Raw genomic sequence first — 22,514 nt, forward strand, 5'->3', positions numbered from 1 at the left:
TTTTTAAAGCTATAAACATTCGAATTAATTTCATTATTAATATTTATTCTTCATAATAATAATAATAATAATTAGTAACAGTAGTAATAGTACTAGTAGTATTTTTATCTGAGTTATTCAGCATAGGTTATTCGCAAATCAAATACAATAAAGACGCATTGGCGAACTTTTCAATAATTTTTCGATTTAGACGTGGGAGCGGTTGGATGTTTTCGGCGCTCGGTTGATCAGGTCTGTCTATGGTTACAGCCAGTACTGACGTGTTCACAGAGCAGCAGCGGGAGCGCGGAGAGGCAGCAGAGAGTGACACAGCGGCGCAACCGGGTAAGAGAAACACTTTTCCCGTCACCTCATATCGCTATCTCTGAACTACTCAACTCGAGTATGAATGCTTGTACTTCTCGCTTTTTCTCGCTTTAGTGTCATGACGATTATAAACGTAAACTTTATGTATTAGGTAGTGCTAAAGTTTACCCCTTGCTCAAACGCCAGCGTTCGGACTTCCCCGGAAGTGAGTTGTCCACTTTTTATGCGTGTCTAGTGGTCTTTGTAGTTCGGTTGTATTGACTCGCGTGTGTACTTACATCCGCAGAGTCACTCGTAAAAACTACAACTAATGTACTTCCGCCAGTCCCGAAAAGTGTTCTGTTGGAAGGGAAGTGTAGTTCAATGTCTAATCGTCCGTCTTTGGTGTCAATAGAAAATACCAAAGATATGAAACTACATTAACCAGATTGCGTTGCACCTTAAAGGAATCTCTTGGCTACGGCTAAGAAACCGAAGCTAACTAGCATATTTTGCTTGAAGATCTGACTATTTTCCTAATAGTTGTGCTGTTAGTTACATGTTTAGTACATTTATGAAAACAAACGTTGAGGACTTCTTCGGCAGGGGTTTGTTGATGTGGTTCCTCGATGAGAATATGTTGAGTTAGATTAATCTACCGGAACTGAAGCATTGACGCTATTGCAGGAGCCACACTTAGATCACGGCAGTTAATTGGTATATAATTAAATGTTTGTGTATCTACAGCGGGTGAAGCATGAGATTATTCTATCACGCGACGACTGTGATTGAAATATTAGGGAATGCTGTGGCTGATGAGCTACTTTGAGTCAAACCGGTCTTTCATTCATTTTAAATGTAGTTTTGTAAGCAGATGATATTCAGTTAGGCTGGTTTGTCTGGTGACCTCTTGTTCATTGACGCTGTTCTTTTTTGGACTTTGCCTCAGATTATGTCCGTAGATTAACACACGGAGGCTTCCTCTTGTTATACGAGCAATAAATTAATTCCTGGAAATAGTATTTTCCTTCATTTGTCCTCATCATTTTGTCAACAAACGTTATTAACGTCCAGTAACCGTTTAAATTAAAGGCATTACCTTTAAAACTATGTGCTTAAACGTAATTGCAAATAAAATGAACACTTTAGGAAAATGTTTGTATTGCCACTCTCACTGATGACCCCACCTGTGAAATGCCATTCGTTGTCAGTAAACATCGGATCAGCTGACTGAAAAAACCCAAGGCACCAAGGTTCCAGTTGGTGTTTTTATCATAATTTGGAAAAGAGGATTATGGTAAGATTATTACACTATATCCAGTCAGATCTAATAAATAAGTTTGTGCAATAGGATCCCATTTGACCTTATTTGTATGTCTTTCCATTAGAATCCTTCAAGGTTGTTTCCAAAATATGATAGAAGTCCAATAGAAACACATTTTTCACTCATCATAACATTGCCTCCATCCCACTTTTATTGAACGATGCTTAGAATGCGCCTAGAACACAAGTGGTGGCAGAAAGATGGCAAACTGTTGTGTTAGGTTTCATAGATTATATAGCCAGCACTAGCTATCCTCTAAATATTGCTAAAAGGGCAAATGGAAATTAGCATTCATGTTCAATGTTAGCTAGGTTTTGGTACACTTGCTAGTAAAACAGTTATAATCATCGATTAAACTCAAGTACGACGCAAAGTCGTCATATAGAAATATTCGTAGTTATACTATTATTATTATCTCCTCAGTCCAGTTAGCTCTGTTGACAATCTGACAAATGTGAAGCCGATGATATTTCATCTAGTTTAACTGGATAAAGGGTATAGCTAATTTTGAGGACTGTTGTGTTCGCTAACAACATGTTTGGTTTACTGTTCAAGTCTGTCTTTTAGCCACCACTTCTAACTTTGACGTAGGCTGTGATGTTGCTAAAGTATTGGTTTAGGGCTGGGCGCTAAAGCAATATTGATATTTATCGGGGAAAAAATGTAATTTTCGATATCAATGATAAACTCTGATCAGGTACTTGTCATTAAAAATGTGAGCAGTTTGGAAAAGTTATACACACAACTAACTATCTGAATCACAGTCATTATTTCAGCCTGTTAGGGAGTATAAGCAGGTTAGCGGCTACATAGCCATGCTGTCATGGAAACCGTTAGGCTCGGTAGATAGCTATCTGGCTAATATTACAGTTGAAGTCAGAAGTTTATGTACAATTAGGTTGAAGTAATTCAAACAAAATTTTTAACCATCCACAGATTTAAGATTAGCAAACTATAGTTTTGGCAAGAAATTTAAGACATCTACTTTGTGCGTGACATGAGTCATTTTTCCAACAATTGTTTACAGACAGAGTGTTTCACTTTTAATTGGCTACATCACAATTCCAGTGGGTCAGAACTTTACATACACCAAGTTAACTGTGCCTTTAAGCAGCTTGGAAAATTCAAAAAGATTATGTTAATCCTTTAGGCAATTAGCAAGTTAGCTTCTGATAGGAGATGTACTGAATTGGAGGTGTACCTGTGGATGTATTTTAAAGCCTACCTTCAAACTCAGTGCCTCTTTGTTTGACATGATGGGAAAATCAAAAGAAATCAGCCAAGACCTCCACAAGTCTGGTTCATGCTTGGGAGCAATTTCCAATTGCCTGAAGTTACCATGGTCTTTCATCTGTACAAACAATAGTACACAAGTATAAACACCACGGGACTACGCAGCCATCATACTGCTCAGGAAGTAGACGCATTCTGTCTTATAGAGATGAACGTAGTTTTGTGTGGAAAAAAAGTGCAAATCAATCCCAGAACACCAGCAAAGGACCTTGGGAAGATGCTGGAGGAAACAGGTAGACATGTAGGCCTATATATATCCACAGTGAAACGAGTCCTATATCGGTATAACCTGAAAGGCTGCTCAGCAAGGAATTAGCCACTTCTCCAAAACTGCAATAAAATATAAAGACTACTGTTTGCATATGCACATGGGGACAAAGATCTTACTTTTTGGAAGAATGTTCTCTGGTCTAATGAAACAAAAATGTAACCGTTTGGCCATAATAACCATCGTTATGTTTGGAGGAAAAAGGGTGAGGCTTGCAATCCGAAGAACACCATCCCAACCGTGAAGCATGGGGGTGGCAGCATCATGTTGTGAGGGTGCTTTGCTGCAGGAGGGATTGGTGCACTTCACAAAATAGATGGCATCACGTGGAAGAAATATTATGTGGATATATTGAAGTTACATCTCAAGACATCAGTCAGGAAGTTAAAGCTCGATCACAAATGGGTCTTCCAAATGGACAATGACCCCAAGCATACCTCCACAGTTGTAAGGCAAAATGGCTTAAGAACAACAAAGTCAAGGTATTAGAGTGGCCATCACAATCCTCAATCCAACTTTTGGTCTTAGTATACGGACCATCCATCGACGTGTAGGGTGTCAACGGTATGAGATTTTCACAGTATGATAACAGTCTCAGAAAATGTCATGGTATACAGTATTACACAGCTATTATAAGTTACAATGACCATTAAAGGAGTGAAAACTGAAGTTTTTTTTTTTTGGTTAAACACTTTATTATAACTGAAACTTGAAACAATTTATTTTAATGGAAGTATGTGTAAAAAAAAAAAAGTCTCCCTTTTGAAAATAAATGGGAGAAATAAGAAGGCTAACAGAATGTAAAAAATAAACCGAATTATAAACATGATAAAAAAACAGCATGTACCTATAACATGTTATAGAACTAAATCATATTAGTTTATATGTTAAATTAACTACTAAATGAAAAATAACATCAGCTGTGTGAGCTTTTATAGTAATGTCCTCTGATTATTAACAGTTAACATATACTGTAGTTGCGCGACAGCACATCCAGACTGCTCCTGTCTGTATCTTTAACTCAGTGCTTATCAACTGGTTTTGCTTCAGGACAGATTTTTCATTGGAAATCAAGTGTGCGACCCGCCCTAGTAAAAACATAATCTGTATCTAATGTATCCTGGGTCGCATTTCCTTTTGTGTTGCATAGTTTGGTTCATGGTTTTCAAGTACATGGAAATGCATCGTGACTATTTTTGTTGTTGACATCAACAACAAAATCTACAGGAAGTTTTCTCTCCCCCCTTTTAAAAATTTAAGGGCATATTTGTACTTATATGAGCCCATTATTATCCCATTTGTTTCCTAATTTCAAACATAATTCAAACAGAACACACATATTACACAGGAGGAAAGGCTCGTCATTACCATGGCTAGGTCAGTGTAGCTAGTCTTAAATAATAGTAATAATAATAATAACAAATTTATTTTATGAAAAGATAAATACTAGCTGAAACAAATTTTGTAACTAACTACAACTACCACTGTTGATATAAAATGAGGTCTAATAGATTTTACCCTTAGATTATTTCATATGAAACTATAACATTTTGTCAAAATATAACAATTTTGTAAAGGTGATGATGTATAATGAAGAAAATTGTAATTAGCACATAGCACAGTGTTGCTCTTTTCCTCCTCAGTGCTGTTTGGCATGTCGGGGCTGCCTGCTGTTTGAGAGGTTCGACTTGACTTCCTCCGTAACGCTTTAAACATAAAAGTCTCACTAGAATTGAAATTGGTCACATCAGTTTTGAGGTCTGCGCTCCACAATATCGAGGGAAGTCCGGTTGTTGCACGCGCGTGCTAGAGATCAGAGCGGATCATGATCGTGTGCTGGTTCCGTTACACTCGTGTGAAAGTGCAGATGAGAAGCCTAAACAGGCCATCACTTGGGCGGCCGCTAAAAGATGGGAGAAATATGGAATAATGGGAGAACCATGTCATAGTTCTTTCCCTGCTGTCCATTACCCAGTCCGAATAAACCTGTGACCCACCAGTTGAGAAACACTGCTTTAACACAAACGCTCAGTTATGTCAGACCCCGTCGCTTCTCTCTGACATTTTCTCCGCTGCATGTGTGAGTGTGGCGCAAATTGATGAGTCTGACAGGCAGTCGAGAAGGAAAGGAGATGCGCACGTGCAGGTGAGATTTTTTATTTTTTTTTCTCAATACCGTAGACAAGCAAATGTACATGTATGAAAACTGTCGATTTTCATACCGTGATATTCTGTGAAACCGGTATTCTGCTGCAAACATATCGATGTGTATGTGCTGTGCATAGATATTAAAGAAAAATTGATGCGGCGTAATATCAGGGTTTACATATGATTATATGTTAAGAGGGTTAGATTTAATATATTTTAATGTTTTAAAATGTTCAAAAGCTCGTTTCTGAAAGTGAACTCTGCATTGGACAAATAGTTCATCAAATCAAAACATTTGATTTACACAACACAATTTACACATCTTTTCTCCTAGTATTGTGTATTTATTTTTAATTTAAAACATCTTTGTGCACAGAAATATGTTTTTGTATTGTGTGCTAAATCAATGACTGCCGTTTATTATTTTGAATGGTGTGGAAAATCAACTTTATGGATGGATGACTACTGCGATTAAATGAATCGCAAACAGTGGCCATTTATTTGTTCTCCGTGCACTTGTCGATGTGCATGATAAGAGATATTTGTGTTGGCAATCCTGGAAGTGTCACATTTGCAGTATCGGATCTGTATGCCATTAAGACCAATCCATAATCACGCACAATAAATTGGCTTTCGTCATGATAAACACAGGCTAACGATTGGGGTAAATCCTGTCATGTGACACTATATTTTTGCTACAGTACAGTTTTTTGCAATATTTGGAGTATCGACATAGTTTATGCGTTAGAGTTAAACGGATATTATTTAGACGCTGAAATTTTAGCGATAATTTGCATTTCCATCAGCTTTCGTTTGATGCAGTAAAACTTTTTCGCAAAAAACCCTTGGATGGAAATGTAGTTTCCAAATGCCAAATACTAACAAAGTATGTAAACTTCTGACCCTCTGGGAAATGTGATGAAAGAAATAAAAGCTGGAATAAATCATTCTCCTTACTATTATTCTGACAGTTCACATTCTTAAAATAAAGTACTGATCCTAACTGACCTAAGACAGGGAATGATTTCTACAATTAAATGTCAGGAATTGTGAGAAACTGAGTTTAAATGTATTTGGCTACGGTGCATGTAAACTTCTGACTTCAACTGTATATCGTTGTGAACAAGACAGTGAAAAGAAGGCAATACAGCTATTATTGACTGAACACAAAGCAACTCTATTGTAGGGGTCGAACTCTAAATTAACAAAACACACTGGACCCTGTCATAGGCAAGAATGTGTTTCTTCTTCTTGTGATGTTTATTGGCAGTCCAGCTTATGGCACATTACCACCACCTACTGAGCTTGAGTGTGGAGCATCACAAAGTCCATCAGATGAAGTAGATTAGATTGGAAAAATGACCCCAGAAAGAGGTCTCGCACACTTTATCTAGGATTAAATCCTAAACTGAGTATACTTTAAAGGTCTATATAACCTTATATAAACCCCTCTGGGGTTTACTTGTAAACAAATAAGTTATTTTTACATTCATATATCATATTTTTGGCCATATCGCCCAGCCCTATATTGGTCTGTACATATAGTGCACTAAAAACCTTTCCTTTCACCATGCCACTAAGCTCATTATGTTTCTCCAAATTCACAGACAGAATGTCAGAAGGAGACAGTGCTGGTGAATCCATCCATGGAAAACCATCAGCGATCGGAAGCTTCTTTAAACGGCTTGGGCAGGTGAGGCTCTTGTTATTTACGCCATCTGACTATCAATTGCAAGTGTCATTTATGTGGAAGTGAGATTTTTGCTAAATTATACTAAACTACTGTTTCAAATGCAGGTTTATCAGTCATGGTTGGACAAGTCAACACCGTTTTCATCAGTGCGATGGGCGGTCACGCTTCTCTTAACGGGCATATATATGATCAGAGTATATATACTACAGGTAACAACACCCATTCTTTGCTACCATACTTTAAAATGGCATTACATTGTCTTGTTCTAGCATCTGCAAAATGCATCCCATGACTATTTTATTTATTATGTTTCAGATAGACCTGTTCTGGTTGTGTAATTGTGTTTTTTGATCAAACTTGTTTGCATTGTGTTTTCCAGCCCTGAAGTCATCATGGAAATGAATAGAATCTGAAAAGTCATGGACATTTCAATTGTCAATATTAGGGATGTCCCGATCCGATACCTAGATCGGTATCGCATCGATACTGACGTTTTTAGACGGATCGGGTATCGGTCCGACGAGCCCGACCCAAATCCGATACTCTGTGTTAGTCATGTTCGTTACTGTCAAGCTTAAAAAATGACATAAAAGAACTGTTAAAACACCATTAAAGTGGTTCATATGACTAGTGCATTTTATTCAAAGCCACGTGATAGCTCTGTGAATTACAATAGGCTGTGTTTAATAAGTAAACTTTTATGTTCTTGCACGCGCAGCTTCAGCGCGGTAGTGAATGGTGCTTTTACACACGCGCATGGCTATTTATAGCCTTCACCCGTGCACAATATTTGAGCGCTACAAATGAACATCTCAGATGTAGATGCTCAGCAGTTCGGTTCACTTATAATATGGACTTAGAAAGGCACTGGAGGTGCATTTAACCAGAATTTAATTAAGAAGCGAATTAAACTGTGAATAAAAAGGGTGAGGGTTTAAAAGTTAAAGCTGTCACGGGAGACTCACGGAGAGGCAGAGATATGAACTCAGTAGCAGGGTTTATTGAGCAGAGGATTGAAACAGTGATGTAAATATTGTGAGTAAATTCAGTTAAGCAGAGTGGCAAACAGCAGGTAAGTAATATCCAGACAGTGTATAGACATGATGAAAGAGATAACTCAAAACAATTTTATGATGCATGCAGGCAATAATGAAGACACATGATTGACATAGTAGAAAGTTCTGGAGTCTCAGAAATACTATCGATGAGAACAGGCACAGAGTGAGAAAGTGTGTGTGTGTGTGTGTGTGTGTGTGTGTGTGTGTGCGCGTGCGTGCGAAAGCGGGGTATTTATTTATGCAGTCATTGATTAGCCACTAATGATATGCAGGTGCGTGTAATCAGAACTCAGGGAGTGCCAGTATGCTAGTTAATAATAAAGTGTTTCTTAAGCTATATACATTTATATTGAAATAATGTGTAGTTAACAGTTTGTTTTTCTTTACATAGCCTATTAAAGAGTACACCCAATTATTTCCACACAATACTGTAAAGATATTATAAACTGATTATGTAAAAAACAACACTGTATCGGATCGGGATCGGATCGGAAGTGGAAAAAGTGGTATCGGGACATCCCTAGTCAATATTCATTTTTGTGTATATGCGCAGCTCTTAAATATTTATAAAAATTGGTTTTATGTGGAGTTAAACTTGCTTTGAAGCCATAGTGATTTCCAGTTTGAGAGCGAATCTGTCTTTATATATATATATATATATATTTTTTTTTCAATGAAGCAGTCGAAGCTGATTAGTCTGAATGATTCATTAGCGAATCAGTTTGAATTTCAATTATTTTCACAAATCATTATTCAAGAAAGGCCGTGGAAAAGAACATTCTGTCAATATTGTGTGAACCCTATAACTTTCAGATGTAGCATTTAAAGTTATTTAAGTTACCAAGTAACAATAAACTGATAAAGTTGATTATGAAACATCAATGAAATGCAAAGAATAATTTGTTGTGTATTTGTGTTTTTTAGGGATGGTACATAATCACATATGCTCTTGGGATCTACCACCTTAATCTCTTCATTGCTTTCCTCTCACCAAAAGTGGATCCCTCGTTACTTGATGATCCAGGTAGGAGCAACATGGCTTCATTTTGGGAACATTTAGAAACTTAAAAGAATTAAAGGCATTCATCAATAAACATTCAAATGCACACAGTTTCGAAAGTATAGCCACTTAAACATTACACATGTTATCATGAGACTAGTTTGATCAAATCACTCACTAACCTTGTCTGTACAAAGTTACATCCAATTTTGCAACTCCTGTCATGATTATGTAAAGCTGGTTAACATGATAACTTTCACATGATTCATTCAAGAACACATGGAAAACAATGATTTTCCAAGCACTGTTTACAAAGTACAACTCCACCCACATTTAAGTTTGTAAAGCATAAACAGAAGTTCTTCAACCTATTACAGTTGTCCATAGTAGAGGCAGACAGACAAATTGGTTTTACAGATTAATCAGTGCCGATAATTGGTTTTTGGGAACAATTTTTATTGGCAAAAATCTATGGCTATAGTTGCCGATAGTTGTTTTTTGTTTTTTTTATCATTTCAAAATAAGAGTAACCGATGTGTAACCGATGTGCTTATACATTTATATTCTGCCTTTTTTCATTATCGGCATCGACCGATTTGTTGCTTGAGGGAGCCAAGAATTGCCTGCTTGCATGTGAAGCGACTGAGACGTGTAAACGTCCAGTCACAGTTGTTTTTGTTGTTATGTGCCTTTGTGTTACTAAAGATAGACCGGTGTGCAACACAGTGTCATTTAAACGGTCCGCATATCAGAGCCGGGGCAGATGTGTTTCAGCTCAATGTTAAAGTGCTCACTTGTTTTATTCTCCCTCTCTCTCCTCAACAGTTCCCTGTAAGAGTTAATTGTCTTGCCTATTGATAAAAAGCAAATATCAATAAAACTAATATCATATACCGTCTACAAATATGTGCAACACAGTCTCATTTAAACAGTCCGCATATTAGTGCCGGCAGATGCTTTGAGTTCATAATGTTTAAAGTGCTCGCCTGTTTCATTCACCTTCTTTCTCCTCAACAGTTGAACTTGTAACTACCTTGTCTAATGATAAAAAGGCAAATATCAATAAAACTAATATCAGGTACCATCTGCATATATGCGCATATCTCATTTAATCCGATGTAATAAACCAACCTCACACAGCTTGAGCAGATCCAGCATCCTGTGCAGCGCTCATTTATTTATCTCTAAAGCACATATTCTATCAGTCTTCTCTCAGCAGTTCCCTTTTAAAAGAACTTTACATTTTCTTTTCTAATGCTAAAAGGCAAATATCAATAAAACACAGCATTTTCTTCCCATCGAGCGATCCTCTAATATCTTCCTCTGAAGCGTGTATTCTTTCAGCCAGAGTCAAAACGTCAGGATCAAAAGTTCCTCTGGTTCACAAATAATGACAGTCAGTATGTGAGGAGATTGCTACTCACGTTGGATCCGCACGAGCGCGTGAGTGCAACTTCAAAGTAGAATCGCTTCATGTGCGCTTTAAATGACTTCTTCACTATGCACTGTATGTACAGTTGGTTTGATTCTGTATTTATTTAGAAAATGCAATTTGCTAAAGTGGACATGCCATCCATGGTTGCTGGGCTACAGTGTGTACTGTTATTTCCTTCTTCCTAATATATTAACAATTTCTTCATGTGCAAATAAATGATTACAATTTGATGACTAAACAGAAATCAGAAGAAACTTCTGTCTACCATTTAAAATACAATATAATCTTTTTTTTTTACAAAGTTAAAGTTTTGTGTGCAATTGAGTAAATATAGTGCTAAATAATATATATTTATTTAGCCATTTTATGTTTATTTACTATATTAAATTGTGCTATATATCAGCATTGTATTGGCCTCTCAGCCTCCCTTCTCTGGATATCGGCATCAGCCATTAAAAAAACCCAAATTGGTCGACTACTAAAAAGCCCAATTTTATTCACCTAATTTTATTATTTTTTTCTGGTTATTTTGGGAATTTTTGTTAAACCATACAATGCATCTGGGATTTAATTAATTTAGGTTGCTTTGTCTGTGCCGTCATAGTAAGGAAAAAAATACGCAATTTTTAGACATACTGTAAGTCATTTAAAAAAAACAACAATTGGCCGATTCATCAGTTATCAACCTTTTGGGTTATAACCCACCACCTTAGTTATTGGTATCTGCAAAATCCACTATCGGTTGACCTCTAGTCCATAGAGCTTCATTTGTATTGAACCCAGAGCTTTCCTTAATTAAACCTGTTCCTTATCAACTTGATTGCTAATATGCATATCCATTATCACTGATAACAGCATCAATGTTTGTGTAAAATGTGTTTTAAATGTAATTGCTCTGTTCCTTCATTAGATGAGGGTCCAGCACTACCAACAAAACAGAATGAAGAGTTCCGGCCGTTCATCAGGAGGTTGCCTGAATTTAAATTCTGGTGAGTTTTATGGTCACAAAATCAACTGTTGTACCCTGATGTATTCGTAAAGGTAAAAAACACTTTGATTAGTGCAGTTATTAAACTGCAGAAGATGCGATTTAGATTGCAATTTAAGTAGGTAAATTAATAATCTGCGTGAATGGTGTCCTTCACATGAAATGTGCAGCACTCTTTTCTCATTAATACTGGAGAGCATGCACAGGGCTCATGAGTTTGTCGAACATTTCTCTCTGTACAATGAGAGGAGCACGCACAGTGGGCTGGGTTCACTTTGAGCCATTTCAAACATTCCAGTGGACAGAGGATTTGCTTTTTGACAAATTTATAAGAAGTGTATTTCTACACACAAGCTTAAGATCTTTTATCAAAAATAGAGGCTCCAGGGTTTAACATCCAGCAATACCATGTGAAAGGGAAGAAATAGACCAAAACATATTATTGTAATGTTAAAAAAAAAAAAAATCTATATAATATTAATCATAATAATAATAATAATTATTATTATTAAAATATTGTTGAATGCTTATATAAAACATTTATTATATTATTATATGGAACCCAGTTAACTGGGATATTATATTAATACTACATATTAATAGTCATTGTGAATTGTTTGCAAACTCTCTTAAAATATAATTATTAATGGTGAATTATGAGCGGACTCTTTACACGTTTCTGTTTCCTTAATGTCTGGATTAGATAAATGTGTTTAAATCCTTTTTAATTGCCTTTAATATTAATTTGTGTATGTTGTTTTTGTTTCAGGCACTCGGCAACGAAAGGCATAATCATCGCTATGATTTGCACATTCTTCGAAGCCTTTAATGTGCCAGTTTTCTGGCCCATCCTCGTAATGTATTTCATTATGCTCTTCTGCATCACCATGAAACGGCAGATCAAGGTTTGACATTTAAAACTTTTTCTTTAGAGATATTTTTGATTCCAGGACTCCACAATAAACACATTATATATACAGTATATATATATAATTTAATTTGTAACGTATTCCATTAGATTACTCAAGGTCAGTAATGTATTCTAAATACTTTGGATTACTTCTTCAGCACATTTTTTTCACTTGTTTTGACTATAAAAACTGTCAGTACAGTAGGACAAAATACACACACACACATTAAAAATACATTCTCTGAAAAACCGAAATGTCTTATGCAGTGTTGTTTCTAAAACAAGATTAATCAAATTGATCTTGTTTTAAGGATTTTTTAAAAATATTTTTACAGGAAAACAATACAAAAATTATTATCAAGAATATGATTTTTGCCCTTATATCAAAGATCTTACTAGAAAACAAGAAATTATGGTCCAACATGAATTTTCTTGATGATAAATATAATCGTATCTGGTAACGTGCATGTAAAATGTTTAATAAAGGTTCTTTATTAAACTACTATTTATATTGTCAAATCAGTTCCCTCTCGAGAGGTCTCTCCTATTGCGTAAGTAGCTTACGCTACGGGAAAACTCAGTTTCTCGAGAAATATTGAAGCCTTTATGTAAAACGCATTGCAGCTGCACGGCAGACAGCAATGAGCCGAGGCAGCTTCGGTCATTGGCTGTGCTGCGGCAACTTGCTCGAACCAATGGCGGGCGACTCTGAGCAGCGCAACCAATGGCGCTTCCAGCGCTCAGAGCCCGCCAAGATGGCGTGGCTAAGGCTATATATTAGAGCCCGTCATGAGAGTTCTTTAGATTTAATCTCCTTCAGCAAAGACCTTCTCTTAGCTGGATCCTCCGGATTATTGGAGTCTTTTAGCGCCGTCGACCTAGCCTAAGCGTCCTACTCGAGGGCGCCGGCGCCTTCAGCCGCCTTCATAGCCTTCTGCTTCGCCATCCGGCGCGCATCACCTTGATATCCTTTTACTAAGCTACTTTGCAAGTGTTAGCCTCTGCAGCGCTTTTTGTCATTTAGTAAAGAGCAAATTTGAGCGTTGTTTCAAATGCCTTCGACCTGCGCCTCGTGCAGAGGCCCTCTTCCTGGCGGGGACCGTCACATTTTCTCTTCGCTGCCTGGGACCTGACCACGCAGAAGCTGCTCTCACTCGGCGGATGCCCCAAATGTGACTCCCTGGGCCTCACCGAGCTCTGGCTTCGCTTTGCCGCCTTCGCCGTGAGCGAGCCTGCTACCACCATGCTGCCATCCCCTCTGTTCGAGCAGCGCAAGAAAAGCGCCCGCTCACGGAGGCCGCCAGAGCACGCAGACTTCAGTGGCGTCACGCCGGGCCAGTCCCACGTGCTTCACCACCACCGAGGAATCCCTGCCGCCAGTTCAATTCCACGCAGGCAGACCAGCACCCCTCGGGCGGTGGGTCTCGTCTCGTTCGGCGCTTCAGGGGCGGCGGTGAAAAGGATGACAGCCTTTCCATTGGCGCTGCATCCGGCGACTGGCGGGCTCGGCCTTCGACCCACGCCGTCGACATTAGCGGACACGAGCAGGGGCACCAGCATGGACTCAGAGATCGCGCACCTCGGGCTCGACTGGTCTTCTCGGAAGAACCGCCCGCAGCCGGCTGGACGAGTGGTTCCTGCAAGGCATTACCCAGTCCCCTTACAGGCGGCTGGAAATGTGTTTACAGCAGTCAATGGGCCAGTCACAGAACTTCGCTCACCTGCAATCAAAGCGCCGTTTTAGCGGCAACACACAGAAATCACAAAAGAGTCATTTTCTGCCTGTGTCACTAAGGGGTCACGTGTCCACACTAAAGTGCGCATTCCCACATATCAATACTGTCCAAACAGTGCCGAATACTTCCCCAGCTCAAGCTGGATCGTGTGCCTATTGTCATGTACACCACTACACACAAGCACTGTTCCCACAGTTATAAACACTTCCCCAGTAAAAGCGGGAAATACTATAAAGGTAGCGTGCGTGCCTGCTGTCATGCATGCACCCCTACACACAAACACTGTATGCATGCCCAAAAACTCCCCGCCGCGAGCGGGAGGCTTTATGAAAATGGCGCGTGCCTACTACAGTATATGCACCCCCACCCATAAGCGCTGCCCATACAGTTTGAAACAGTTCTCTGGCTCATGCCGCGAGCATCACAGAAACTCCCCGCTAAGAACGGGAAGCTTTATGAAAGTGGCGCGCGTGCCTATTACAATGTGTGCAACCCCACCCGTAAACACTATCTATAAAGTTTCAAACATTTCTCCAGCTCATGCTGCGAGCATTACGGAGATAGCGCGCGTGCCTGTAATCTCACACGCACCCCTGCACTCGGCACTCAACAAAGCTGCTCAGCTCAGTGTTAGCACAAGGCAATTCGCCGGCAGGGCCCATACGTCACTGCGACACACCCCCAGCCAGCATTCAGCCCATATCTGTGCCAGCAAAAGCCTGGGAAAAAATCCCGACATGCCGAAATGGGTTTTGAACATAATAAAACACGGTTACTCGCTTCAATTCGCTCGCAGACCACCCCGCTTTTCAGCGGTGGTCGAGACGAAAGTGAGGAAAGATGTTTCACATGTTCTACGCGCGAGGTGCTCAAACTGATAGAGAAGAGCTATAGAAACTGTTCCTCCCTCTATGAGCTGGCGGGTTTTTGCAGCCGCTACTTTCTCGTCGAAAAGGACTGTGGCCTCCGCCCCATCCTAGATCTCAGACATCTGAACAAAGCTTTAATGATTAAGCTCGTTCAGAATGTTAGCGACCAAACATATCCTCGCGCAAGTTAGCCCGGGATTGGTTTCTATCAGTGGATTTGAAAGGCGCTTATTTTCACATTCGATAGCGCCTCATCACAGGCCATTTCTGAGATTAAGCTTTGAGGGACAGTCATACCAGTACACAGTACTACCATTCGACCTATCATTGGCCCCCGTACATTCACGAAATGTATGGACGCAGCACTTTCCCCTGAGACAGCGGGAGTCGCGAATACTGAATTACCTCGACGATTGGCTAATCCTAGCACAATCAGAGAGTCAGTTAACGACGCACAGATCTTGGATTATCAGCCTTCTAGAATGCCTGGGTCTGAGAATCAATTTTGCAAAAGCGTGCTATCCCCAGCCAGAATATCTCTTTTCTGGGAATAGTGCTAGACTCAGTGCAGATGACGGTGCGCCTCTCATCAGAGCGCCGCTTCGCTATTCGGCCTTGCAACATCATTCAGAGCGGTAGCCGCGCCCGTCAAACGATTTCAAAGGATGCTCGGTCTCATGGCCTCAGCGTCAGCTGTACTCCAGCTAGGATTGTTGCACATCGTCCTCTCCAGCGCTGGCTCAAGAGCCGTGTCCCCACTCGCAGCGTGGCGCTCGGGCCACTTTTTAATCAGAGCGAATCACGGCTGTATAAAAGCCCTGGCGCCCTGGAAGGCCGTCGACTGGTATCAAACCGGCGTGAGTCTGGGCGTGAACACACAGAGAAAAATGATCATGACAGATGCCTCCAAAATAGGATGGGGGCCCTTTACGAGGGCAGGCCTGTCTCCGGTTTTGGTCAAACCGGAAAGCGCCTACATATAAACTGTCTGGAAATGAAGCGGTCGCCTTGGCTCTCAGAGCCCTGCTTCCGTACCTGAAAAGCGAACATGTCCTGGTCGAACAGACAACGTGGCCGGTAGTATCGTATATAAATCGCCAGGGTGGACTCAGGTCGAGCTCCCTGCACTCTATGGCCAGGGAGCTCATCTTATGGTCACAGCACAACCTGCGCTCGCTGAGAGCAGCGCATGTGCCAGGCGTCCTGAACCAGGGAGCGGACATGCTGTTCAGAGACAAAGTTCTCCCAGGAGAATGGTCTCTCCACCCCTGACGGTTCAGTGGTTATGGCAAACCTTTGGCGAGGCAGAGGTCGACCTCTTAGCCTCCAGGGAAAATCGCACTGCCCTCTTTTCTTCTGAAAGAGCGCGGACGCTTCGCCCAAGTCTGGCCGAGCAGCCCCTTGTATGCTTTTCCCCGATCGCGATGCTACCTCAGATCATCAGTCGGATCAGGGAGGTGAAATGTGCAGTGCTCCTGGTAGCCCCACTCTGGAAGAACCAGGCGTGGTTTCCAGAACTAATGCAGATGATGCAATCTGCCCCATGGCCGATTCCGTTGAGGCTAGACCTCCTCAGGCAGGCCAGCGGGATGATTCTTCATCCCGCCCGATCTGTGGGCCCTTCATGCATGGCCCCTCAGCGGGTTCCAGAGAACCTCCCCAGCGAGTGTTGAGAACCATCACTGAGGCGTGGCGCCCTCTACGAGCCCTTATATGCCCAAAAGTGGAAAGTGTTCAGTGACTGGTGTGATACCAAGAGCTTGAACCCCAAATTGTCGCGAGATACCAAGTGTACTCGCCTTTTTGCAAGAGCTGCTGGAGGCGGGCGCACACCCTCCACGCTCAAAGTCTATGTGGCTGCCATAGCAGCGTCACACAATCCTGATAAAGAATGCTCATTAGGGAAAAGCGACCTAATCATTACGTTTCCTAAGAAGCTAGAAGGATGAACCCTCCTCGCCCCCCTCGGTACCGATCTGGGACCAGGCCGCGGTCCTGGACGCACTCAGGAGTGCCCGTTCGATCCTCTCCGAACCGTGCACCTTAAACAGCTCTCGCTCAAAACTGCACTCTTGCTGGCACTTCGCCTCAGTCAAGAGAGTGGGCGTACCTGCACGCTGTCATCAAGCTGCTTGCTTGGAATTTGGACCTAACGACTGCAGAGTTGTCCTTAGGCCAAAGCACGGGTATATTCCTAAAGTGCTTTCCACACCCTTCAGAGTACAGGTGATATCTCTGGCAGCGCTATTGTCTCCAGCAGACGAAAGCGACGCTAATTTACTCTGCCCGGTCAGGGCGCTCAGAGTATACTTGGAACGTTCTGCCTCGCTGGATAGTAGATTCTATAGCGCTGGCTTATGAAGCCAAGGGCCTTCAATGCCCCTTAGGCGTCAGAGCTCACTCTACGAGGAGCGTGGCCTCCTCGTGGGCGTGGTCGAGTGGGATACCCATTGAGGATATTTGTCGCGGCAGGCTGGGCCTCGCCGACATTTATCAGGTTTTATAACCTACAGGTCCCCTCATTGCATTCCAACATTCTATCAGCCTGACTGTAGTATGGACTGGAGTACGTATATGCTGAGCATTATCTCCTCCCTTATAAGGTCCGTCTCTGACTGACTTAGAGGGTTTTTTATGCATATCAGTAAATAGAAAAATCAGTACATAAGATATGTGCTTGTGTTTTTACAATGAGCCCCACCATGGGCCACCTTGGGGCAAAAGCTCTGTATTATCCCATTATATAGCTTCGCCGTTGGCGGCTCGTTGAATAATCACTTTGCTTTAAGGCTCAGGCATCTGCCTCTGGCTTTATAGAGCGAAGTCAGCACGCACTGGCGTTTTGCATGGTGTTCCCAGTGAGCTACTTACGCCAATAGGAGAGACCTCTCAAGAGGAGCGACTCGGTTACTAACGTAACCTCGGTTCCCTGAGAGGAGGGAGCGAGTATTGCGTAAGCTGCCGTGCTTGTGCTTGGTCAGTCGCTTCGGTCGATTGAACCTAAAGAACTCTCATGACGGGCGCCTAATATATAGCCTTAGCCATGCCCATCTTGGTGGGCTCTGGCGCTGAGCCTGAGCGCACTCATTGGTTGCGCGTTCAGAGTACGCCCGTCATTGGTTCGAGCAAGTTGCCGCAGCACAGCCAATGACCGAGCTGCCTCGCTCATTGCTGTCTGCTGTGCAGCTGCAATGCGTTTTACATAAAGGCTTCAATATTTCTCGAGATACGGAGTTTTCCCGTAGCGTAAGCTACTTGCGCAATACTTGTTCCCTCCTCTCAGGGAACCGAGGTTACGTTAGACCCGGGAAGGAGGAGGAGCGACACTGGACTTAACAAAGGGTTACTGGCAGATCCCTTTAACTGTAATATCCCGAGAAAAGACACAAACACACACACACAAGACAGACAGCTGCCCGTAAACGTTCTCTCTGTGTTGCACCACCATTCACAGTCTGCTTTTATCTCTCTTGGAGGCTTGATTAGCCTGATAAGGGGTCAGGTGTGTAAAATCATGACCTGGCCCCACCCTCAGCCCTGTCACACCTAGATAGATAGATAGATAGATAGATAGATAGATCATTTCTTTAATTTTCCATCATGCTGTGGACAGCGGGCCATTCTTATTGAGTTCTGCATGTATAACTGATGTAATTTATGTTATAATCAAAAAATAGAGATACAGTGATATATTGTCATTTGATTGTTTTTTAAGTTTATACAGAAATTTGACATTGTTTGTGTTTCCTCTGCAGCACATGATCAAGTATAGATACCTGCCCTTCACACATGGGAAGAGGACTTACAGAGGCAAGGAAGACTCAGGGAAACCCTTTGCTAGTTAAAATTCCCCTTCCTGAAATTAAAGTTATTGATGAAGAATGGTGCGTAAAGGGGGTGGAGGTTTTTCTTTTTTTCTCGTTTTCTTTTTTGGGTGAGAAAAAAATCTTTTGATCTGCATCAAAAGCGTTACCCGCTCATGTAAGAGGATTAATGCTGCCTTTTGTAAGTGTTTGGGGTTTGGGCCTTTTGAGGAATGCTGTCGAGAATCTGTGCACATGAAACTATTAAAATATGTGGCGAATTAATTAATTAGAGAATTAGTTTATTTCTTTTTGCTCAGTAGTCCCCATTCATCCCCAAACCCAAAGGATGTTATGATCTTTACCTTCTCTAAAACAAATTTTAAAGAGTAAATGAAAATTGGATTAGAAGCAAGCGGTTTAAGATTGAAAAGATTTCATCATTATTTGACCGCCATGCTCATTCATCTGGAATATATTTGGTGTGCTTTTATATTTATTATAAACGTACCAGACATTATATTCAGTATTCAGATGCACTAATGTAAGATTCCATGAAAGGAGAGACACTAGAGATCATAGACACCTGGTGGAGATCCATCTTGCCGCATGTTCATATGAATTTGCCTTTTATGAACAATTGTAATTCTCTAAATGTGCTGTAGCATTGTTAGTATTTAATTTGTACATAGTTGTCCACCTTAATCACATCCGTTCATGCGGTTTGTAAGTTATGCTTCAATAGGGAAACTTCTAAACCCCCTCACCTTGTACATCAGATTTTTTTAAAAGCCAGCATGTGGCACTCCATTAAAATGGTATGGTACAACAATATTGGCTGTATGTTCTTCTCGTTTAAGCATTCCCAATAAACACTTTCTCTCTTTTTTCTTTTTCAGAGGAAACATAAAGTTGATTGCTTTAACTATTACAAATGGATGGAGAGGGTTGAAGATTTTTTTTCTTTTTTCTTTGTATTTTATTTTTTTGTGCTGGGCCCTAACAACTAGTGTAGATTTTTAAATGGAGAGAACTTCAATAAGCACTGGAGATGAGGAGTAAAAACTATTTCATATAAAAGTGCAACAGTTTTTTTGGAGGGGATATATATATATATATATATAATTTTTTTTTAATGGTTAGCATGTTTTGATTTTTTTTTTATGCCATTTTTACTGTGTTAAATGAATCTTATTAAACAAGTAATTGAATCATTTGAATTAATTCATGAGTACATAAATTGCATGTTTTAGGTTTTCTTGTGCTGCTGGTTAAGAGAAAAAAATGATTTTAATAACCAAGTGTACATTTTTCACTCAATGCTATTAAAAGGCTGTGTCCCTTCACTGCTCATGGCTCTAATATTTGATAGGTTTTAAGCTTTGCTACATTAACTGCATAATAGATTTGTCATTGTTATGACTAACAGAACATCACTTTAATCTTAGTCTACATAGTTCTCTGGACCAGTTAACTGCTGACTTAGCCAAAGGTTTTTAAATCTTACAGACAGATAGCTGGAGACACTTATGTTACCATTAAAGTATGTGTATAATTTTTGAGGATGTATAGTGAATTCCCTCATGTATTCTCATACTACATGTATATTAGGCATATAGCACTTTTTCATGTACTGTTGCATTTATCACTTACTATTACAATTATACAGCAAAATTATAAATAATTGAATCCTTTATTAAGTACGTTTTTTGTTATTGATAAGGATAATAACTGCAATCATTCAAAAATAGAGGCAGAATTTCAGAGCTTTACGCGAGGAGTGCACCGATCGATCAGTGATTAGATCGGCTGTTCTTCATCTTCATTTTGTGATCATGGCTTGTCTCAGGGCCGATCGCGAACGAAGTGATTGACCCTTCGCTAAGCCCCGCCCTAAAAGCGTTCCTGACCAATCCTATTGAGCAGCTATTGCTGCACGTTTCTGTGTCAAGCACTTGCATTTGTCCATCGAAAGTATACAGGAGAAATGTGTGTTTGAGTAGTTTAAAGCGGAATTTTATAAAAAATTATATAATTTTTCTTACAAACGTTGTTGCTGGGTCACTTGTGATAGTGGGACAAGGCACCCAGCAATCACAGAACGTTCCCCTAACGTTAGCATATTGTTTCGGTTTGGATATTTCTTGGGAACCAAATAATAACGTTCTAGGAATGTTCTCTTTAGGTCCTTTTTTTTTTTTTTTTTATCAAATACTAACCTTCCCAGAACGTTGCAGGGATTTTTTTATTTGTATTTTTTTAATTTATTTTTTGCAACAACCTAGAGAGAACCTATGCAGAACGTTTTCTAGTGGTTATTTTAAGGATTTATTTTTATTACCGTAAACTAACCTTCCCAGAACGTTGCAGGGAGTGTTTTGTTTTTGTGACAACCTAAAGAGAACCTATGCAGAACGTTCTCTAGTGGTTATTTTAAGGTTTTATTTTTTAACCATTAGGGAGTGTTTGCTCTCAGAATGAACAGTACAATGTGTGTAATTTGAGGTCAAAATGCATTAATGACTGATGCACATTACAAATCCAATCATTCACAGCTGAAAGTAAACACATTTATATGATTTTGATGTGCACACACATATACCGTCCTCCACAGAAATCAAGTATTTGCACAATTTAAAAATTAAAAATGTGTTCAATTTAATTCATCCGAACTGTGATCGGTTAGTTTCACAAGCCTGAGAAAATGATGCATTACCATTATCAGGCAGTAGAGGACGCTCATGCGCAATATTTTAGTGTTCCCCCCTAACGCTGCATTGTGGATGTCTACCATATCTTAAACCCCCATTTCAGGTCAAATTAATCAGGTCTGCTAGATTAGGGAATGTGTAGTGCTGGAAACACTTTCACTTTCAAACAGCATTCACACGTGTGTTTAAGCACATTATCAATATCACACACAGATCTCACCTGACAACTGTTTGTTACCCACATGTGCTGAATGATATTGTACTTAAACAGTATTTATTTACACTTATTGACAACATTTTACAGTGCACAATCATGAATATTGTTATCTGATAAGTGTAACATGAGCTGGATCAGTTGTTAGACTGTACGTTTAGTACCAAATACTGCATAAACTAATAATCCATCTATATAATATTCTATAAGGGCACGACAGTGATAACAGTGTCTGGTAACATATGCATGTAACATGGTTAGAAATAGCATTTTAGCTTAGCATAAAACTGACAATTTACACAATTTACACAAAATGTATTTCTATTTCTTCTGCTCCAAACTTACTTCAAACTTACTTCTCTGTCTGCTCGTATGAATGTAACACATCATGAGAAAGTGTTTCACTGCTGTTCAAATGCACTTTGGATCACATCATTTATATGTGTAAATGTTTTCCATCTGAAAGGACTAAATATTAAATGAAACAAATGACAATAAAATGCAAAGTAATCTCTTCAGTAATCAAAATACTTTTTGAATGTAACTGTATTCTAATTACCAATTATTTAAATTGTAACTAGTGGAATACAGTTACTTATATTTTGTATTTTAAAAATGTAATCCCATTACATGTATTCCATTACTCCCCAACCCTGATTATATGGGCAAACATGAGTCTTTGGGTCCCTTTGCACTTCCAAAAAATTTATTTCTATTTTTAATATCATGGATGACTAGAAAGTAATAAATCTCACAAAATGTCAACAATAACTTGGCCC

General features: G+C 40.0%; 1 protein-coding gene across 4 annotated transcripts; it reads left to right on the plus strand.

Annotated features, from left to right (window-relative positions):
* Positions 1-246: 246 nt before the first annotated feature.
* Positions 247-20,471, plus strand: LOC127621528 (protein RER1). Of its 4 annotated transcripts, none has more exons than XM_052095192.1 (8): positions 247-324; positions 6,926-7,011; positions 7,116-7,220; positions 8,994-9,093; positions 11,415-11,493; positions 12,262-12,397; positions 18,763-18,891; positions 19,710-20,467. In XM_052095192.1, exons 2-7 carry the CDS (start codon positions 6,931-6,933, stop codon positions 18,850-18,852), a joined length of 591 nt encoding a protein of 196 aa, XP_051951152.1. In that variant the 5' UTR covers positions 247-324; positions 6,926-6,930; the 3' UTR covers positions 18,853-18,891; positions 19,710-20,467. The 4 variants fall into 4 exon arrangements, with proteins under 4 accessions (XP_051951152.1, XP_051951153.1, XP_051951151.1 ...); XM_052095193.1 differs by having other exon boundaries at positions 18,763-18,817; XM_052095191.1 differs by having other exon boundaries at positions 18,763-20,471.
* Positions 20,472-22,514: the final 2,043 nt, after the last annotated feature.

Source organism: Xyrauchen texanus, chromosome 27 (assembly GCF_025860055.1).
Source record: "Xyrauchen texanus isolate HMW12.3.18 chromosome 27, RBS_HiC_50CHRs, whole genome shotgun sequence".
NCBI lineage: Eukaryota > Metazoa > Chordata > Actinopteri > Cypriniformes > Catostomidae > Xyrauchen > Xyrauchen texanus.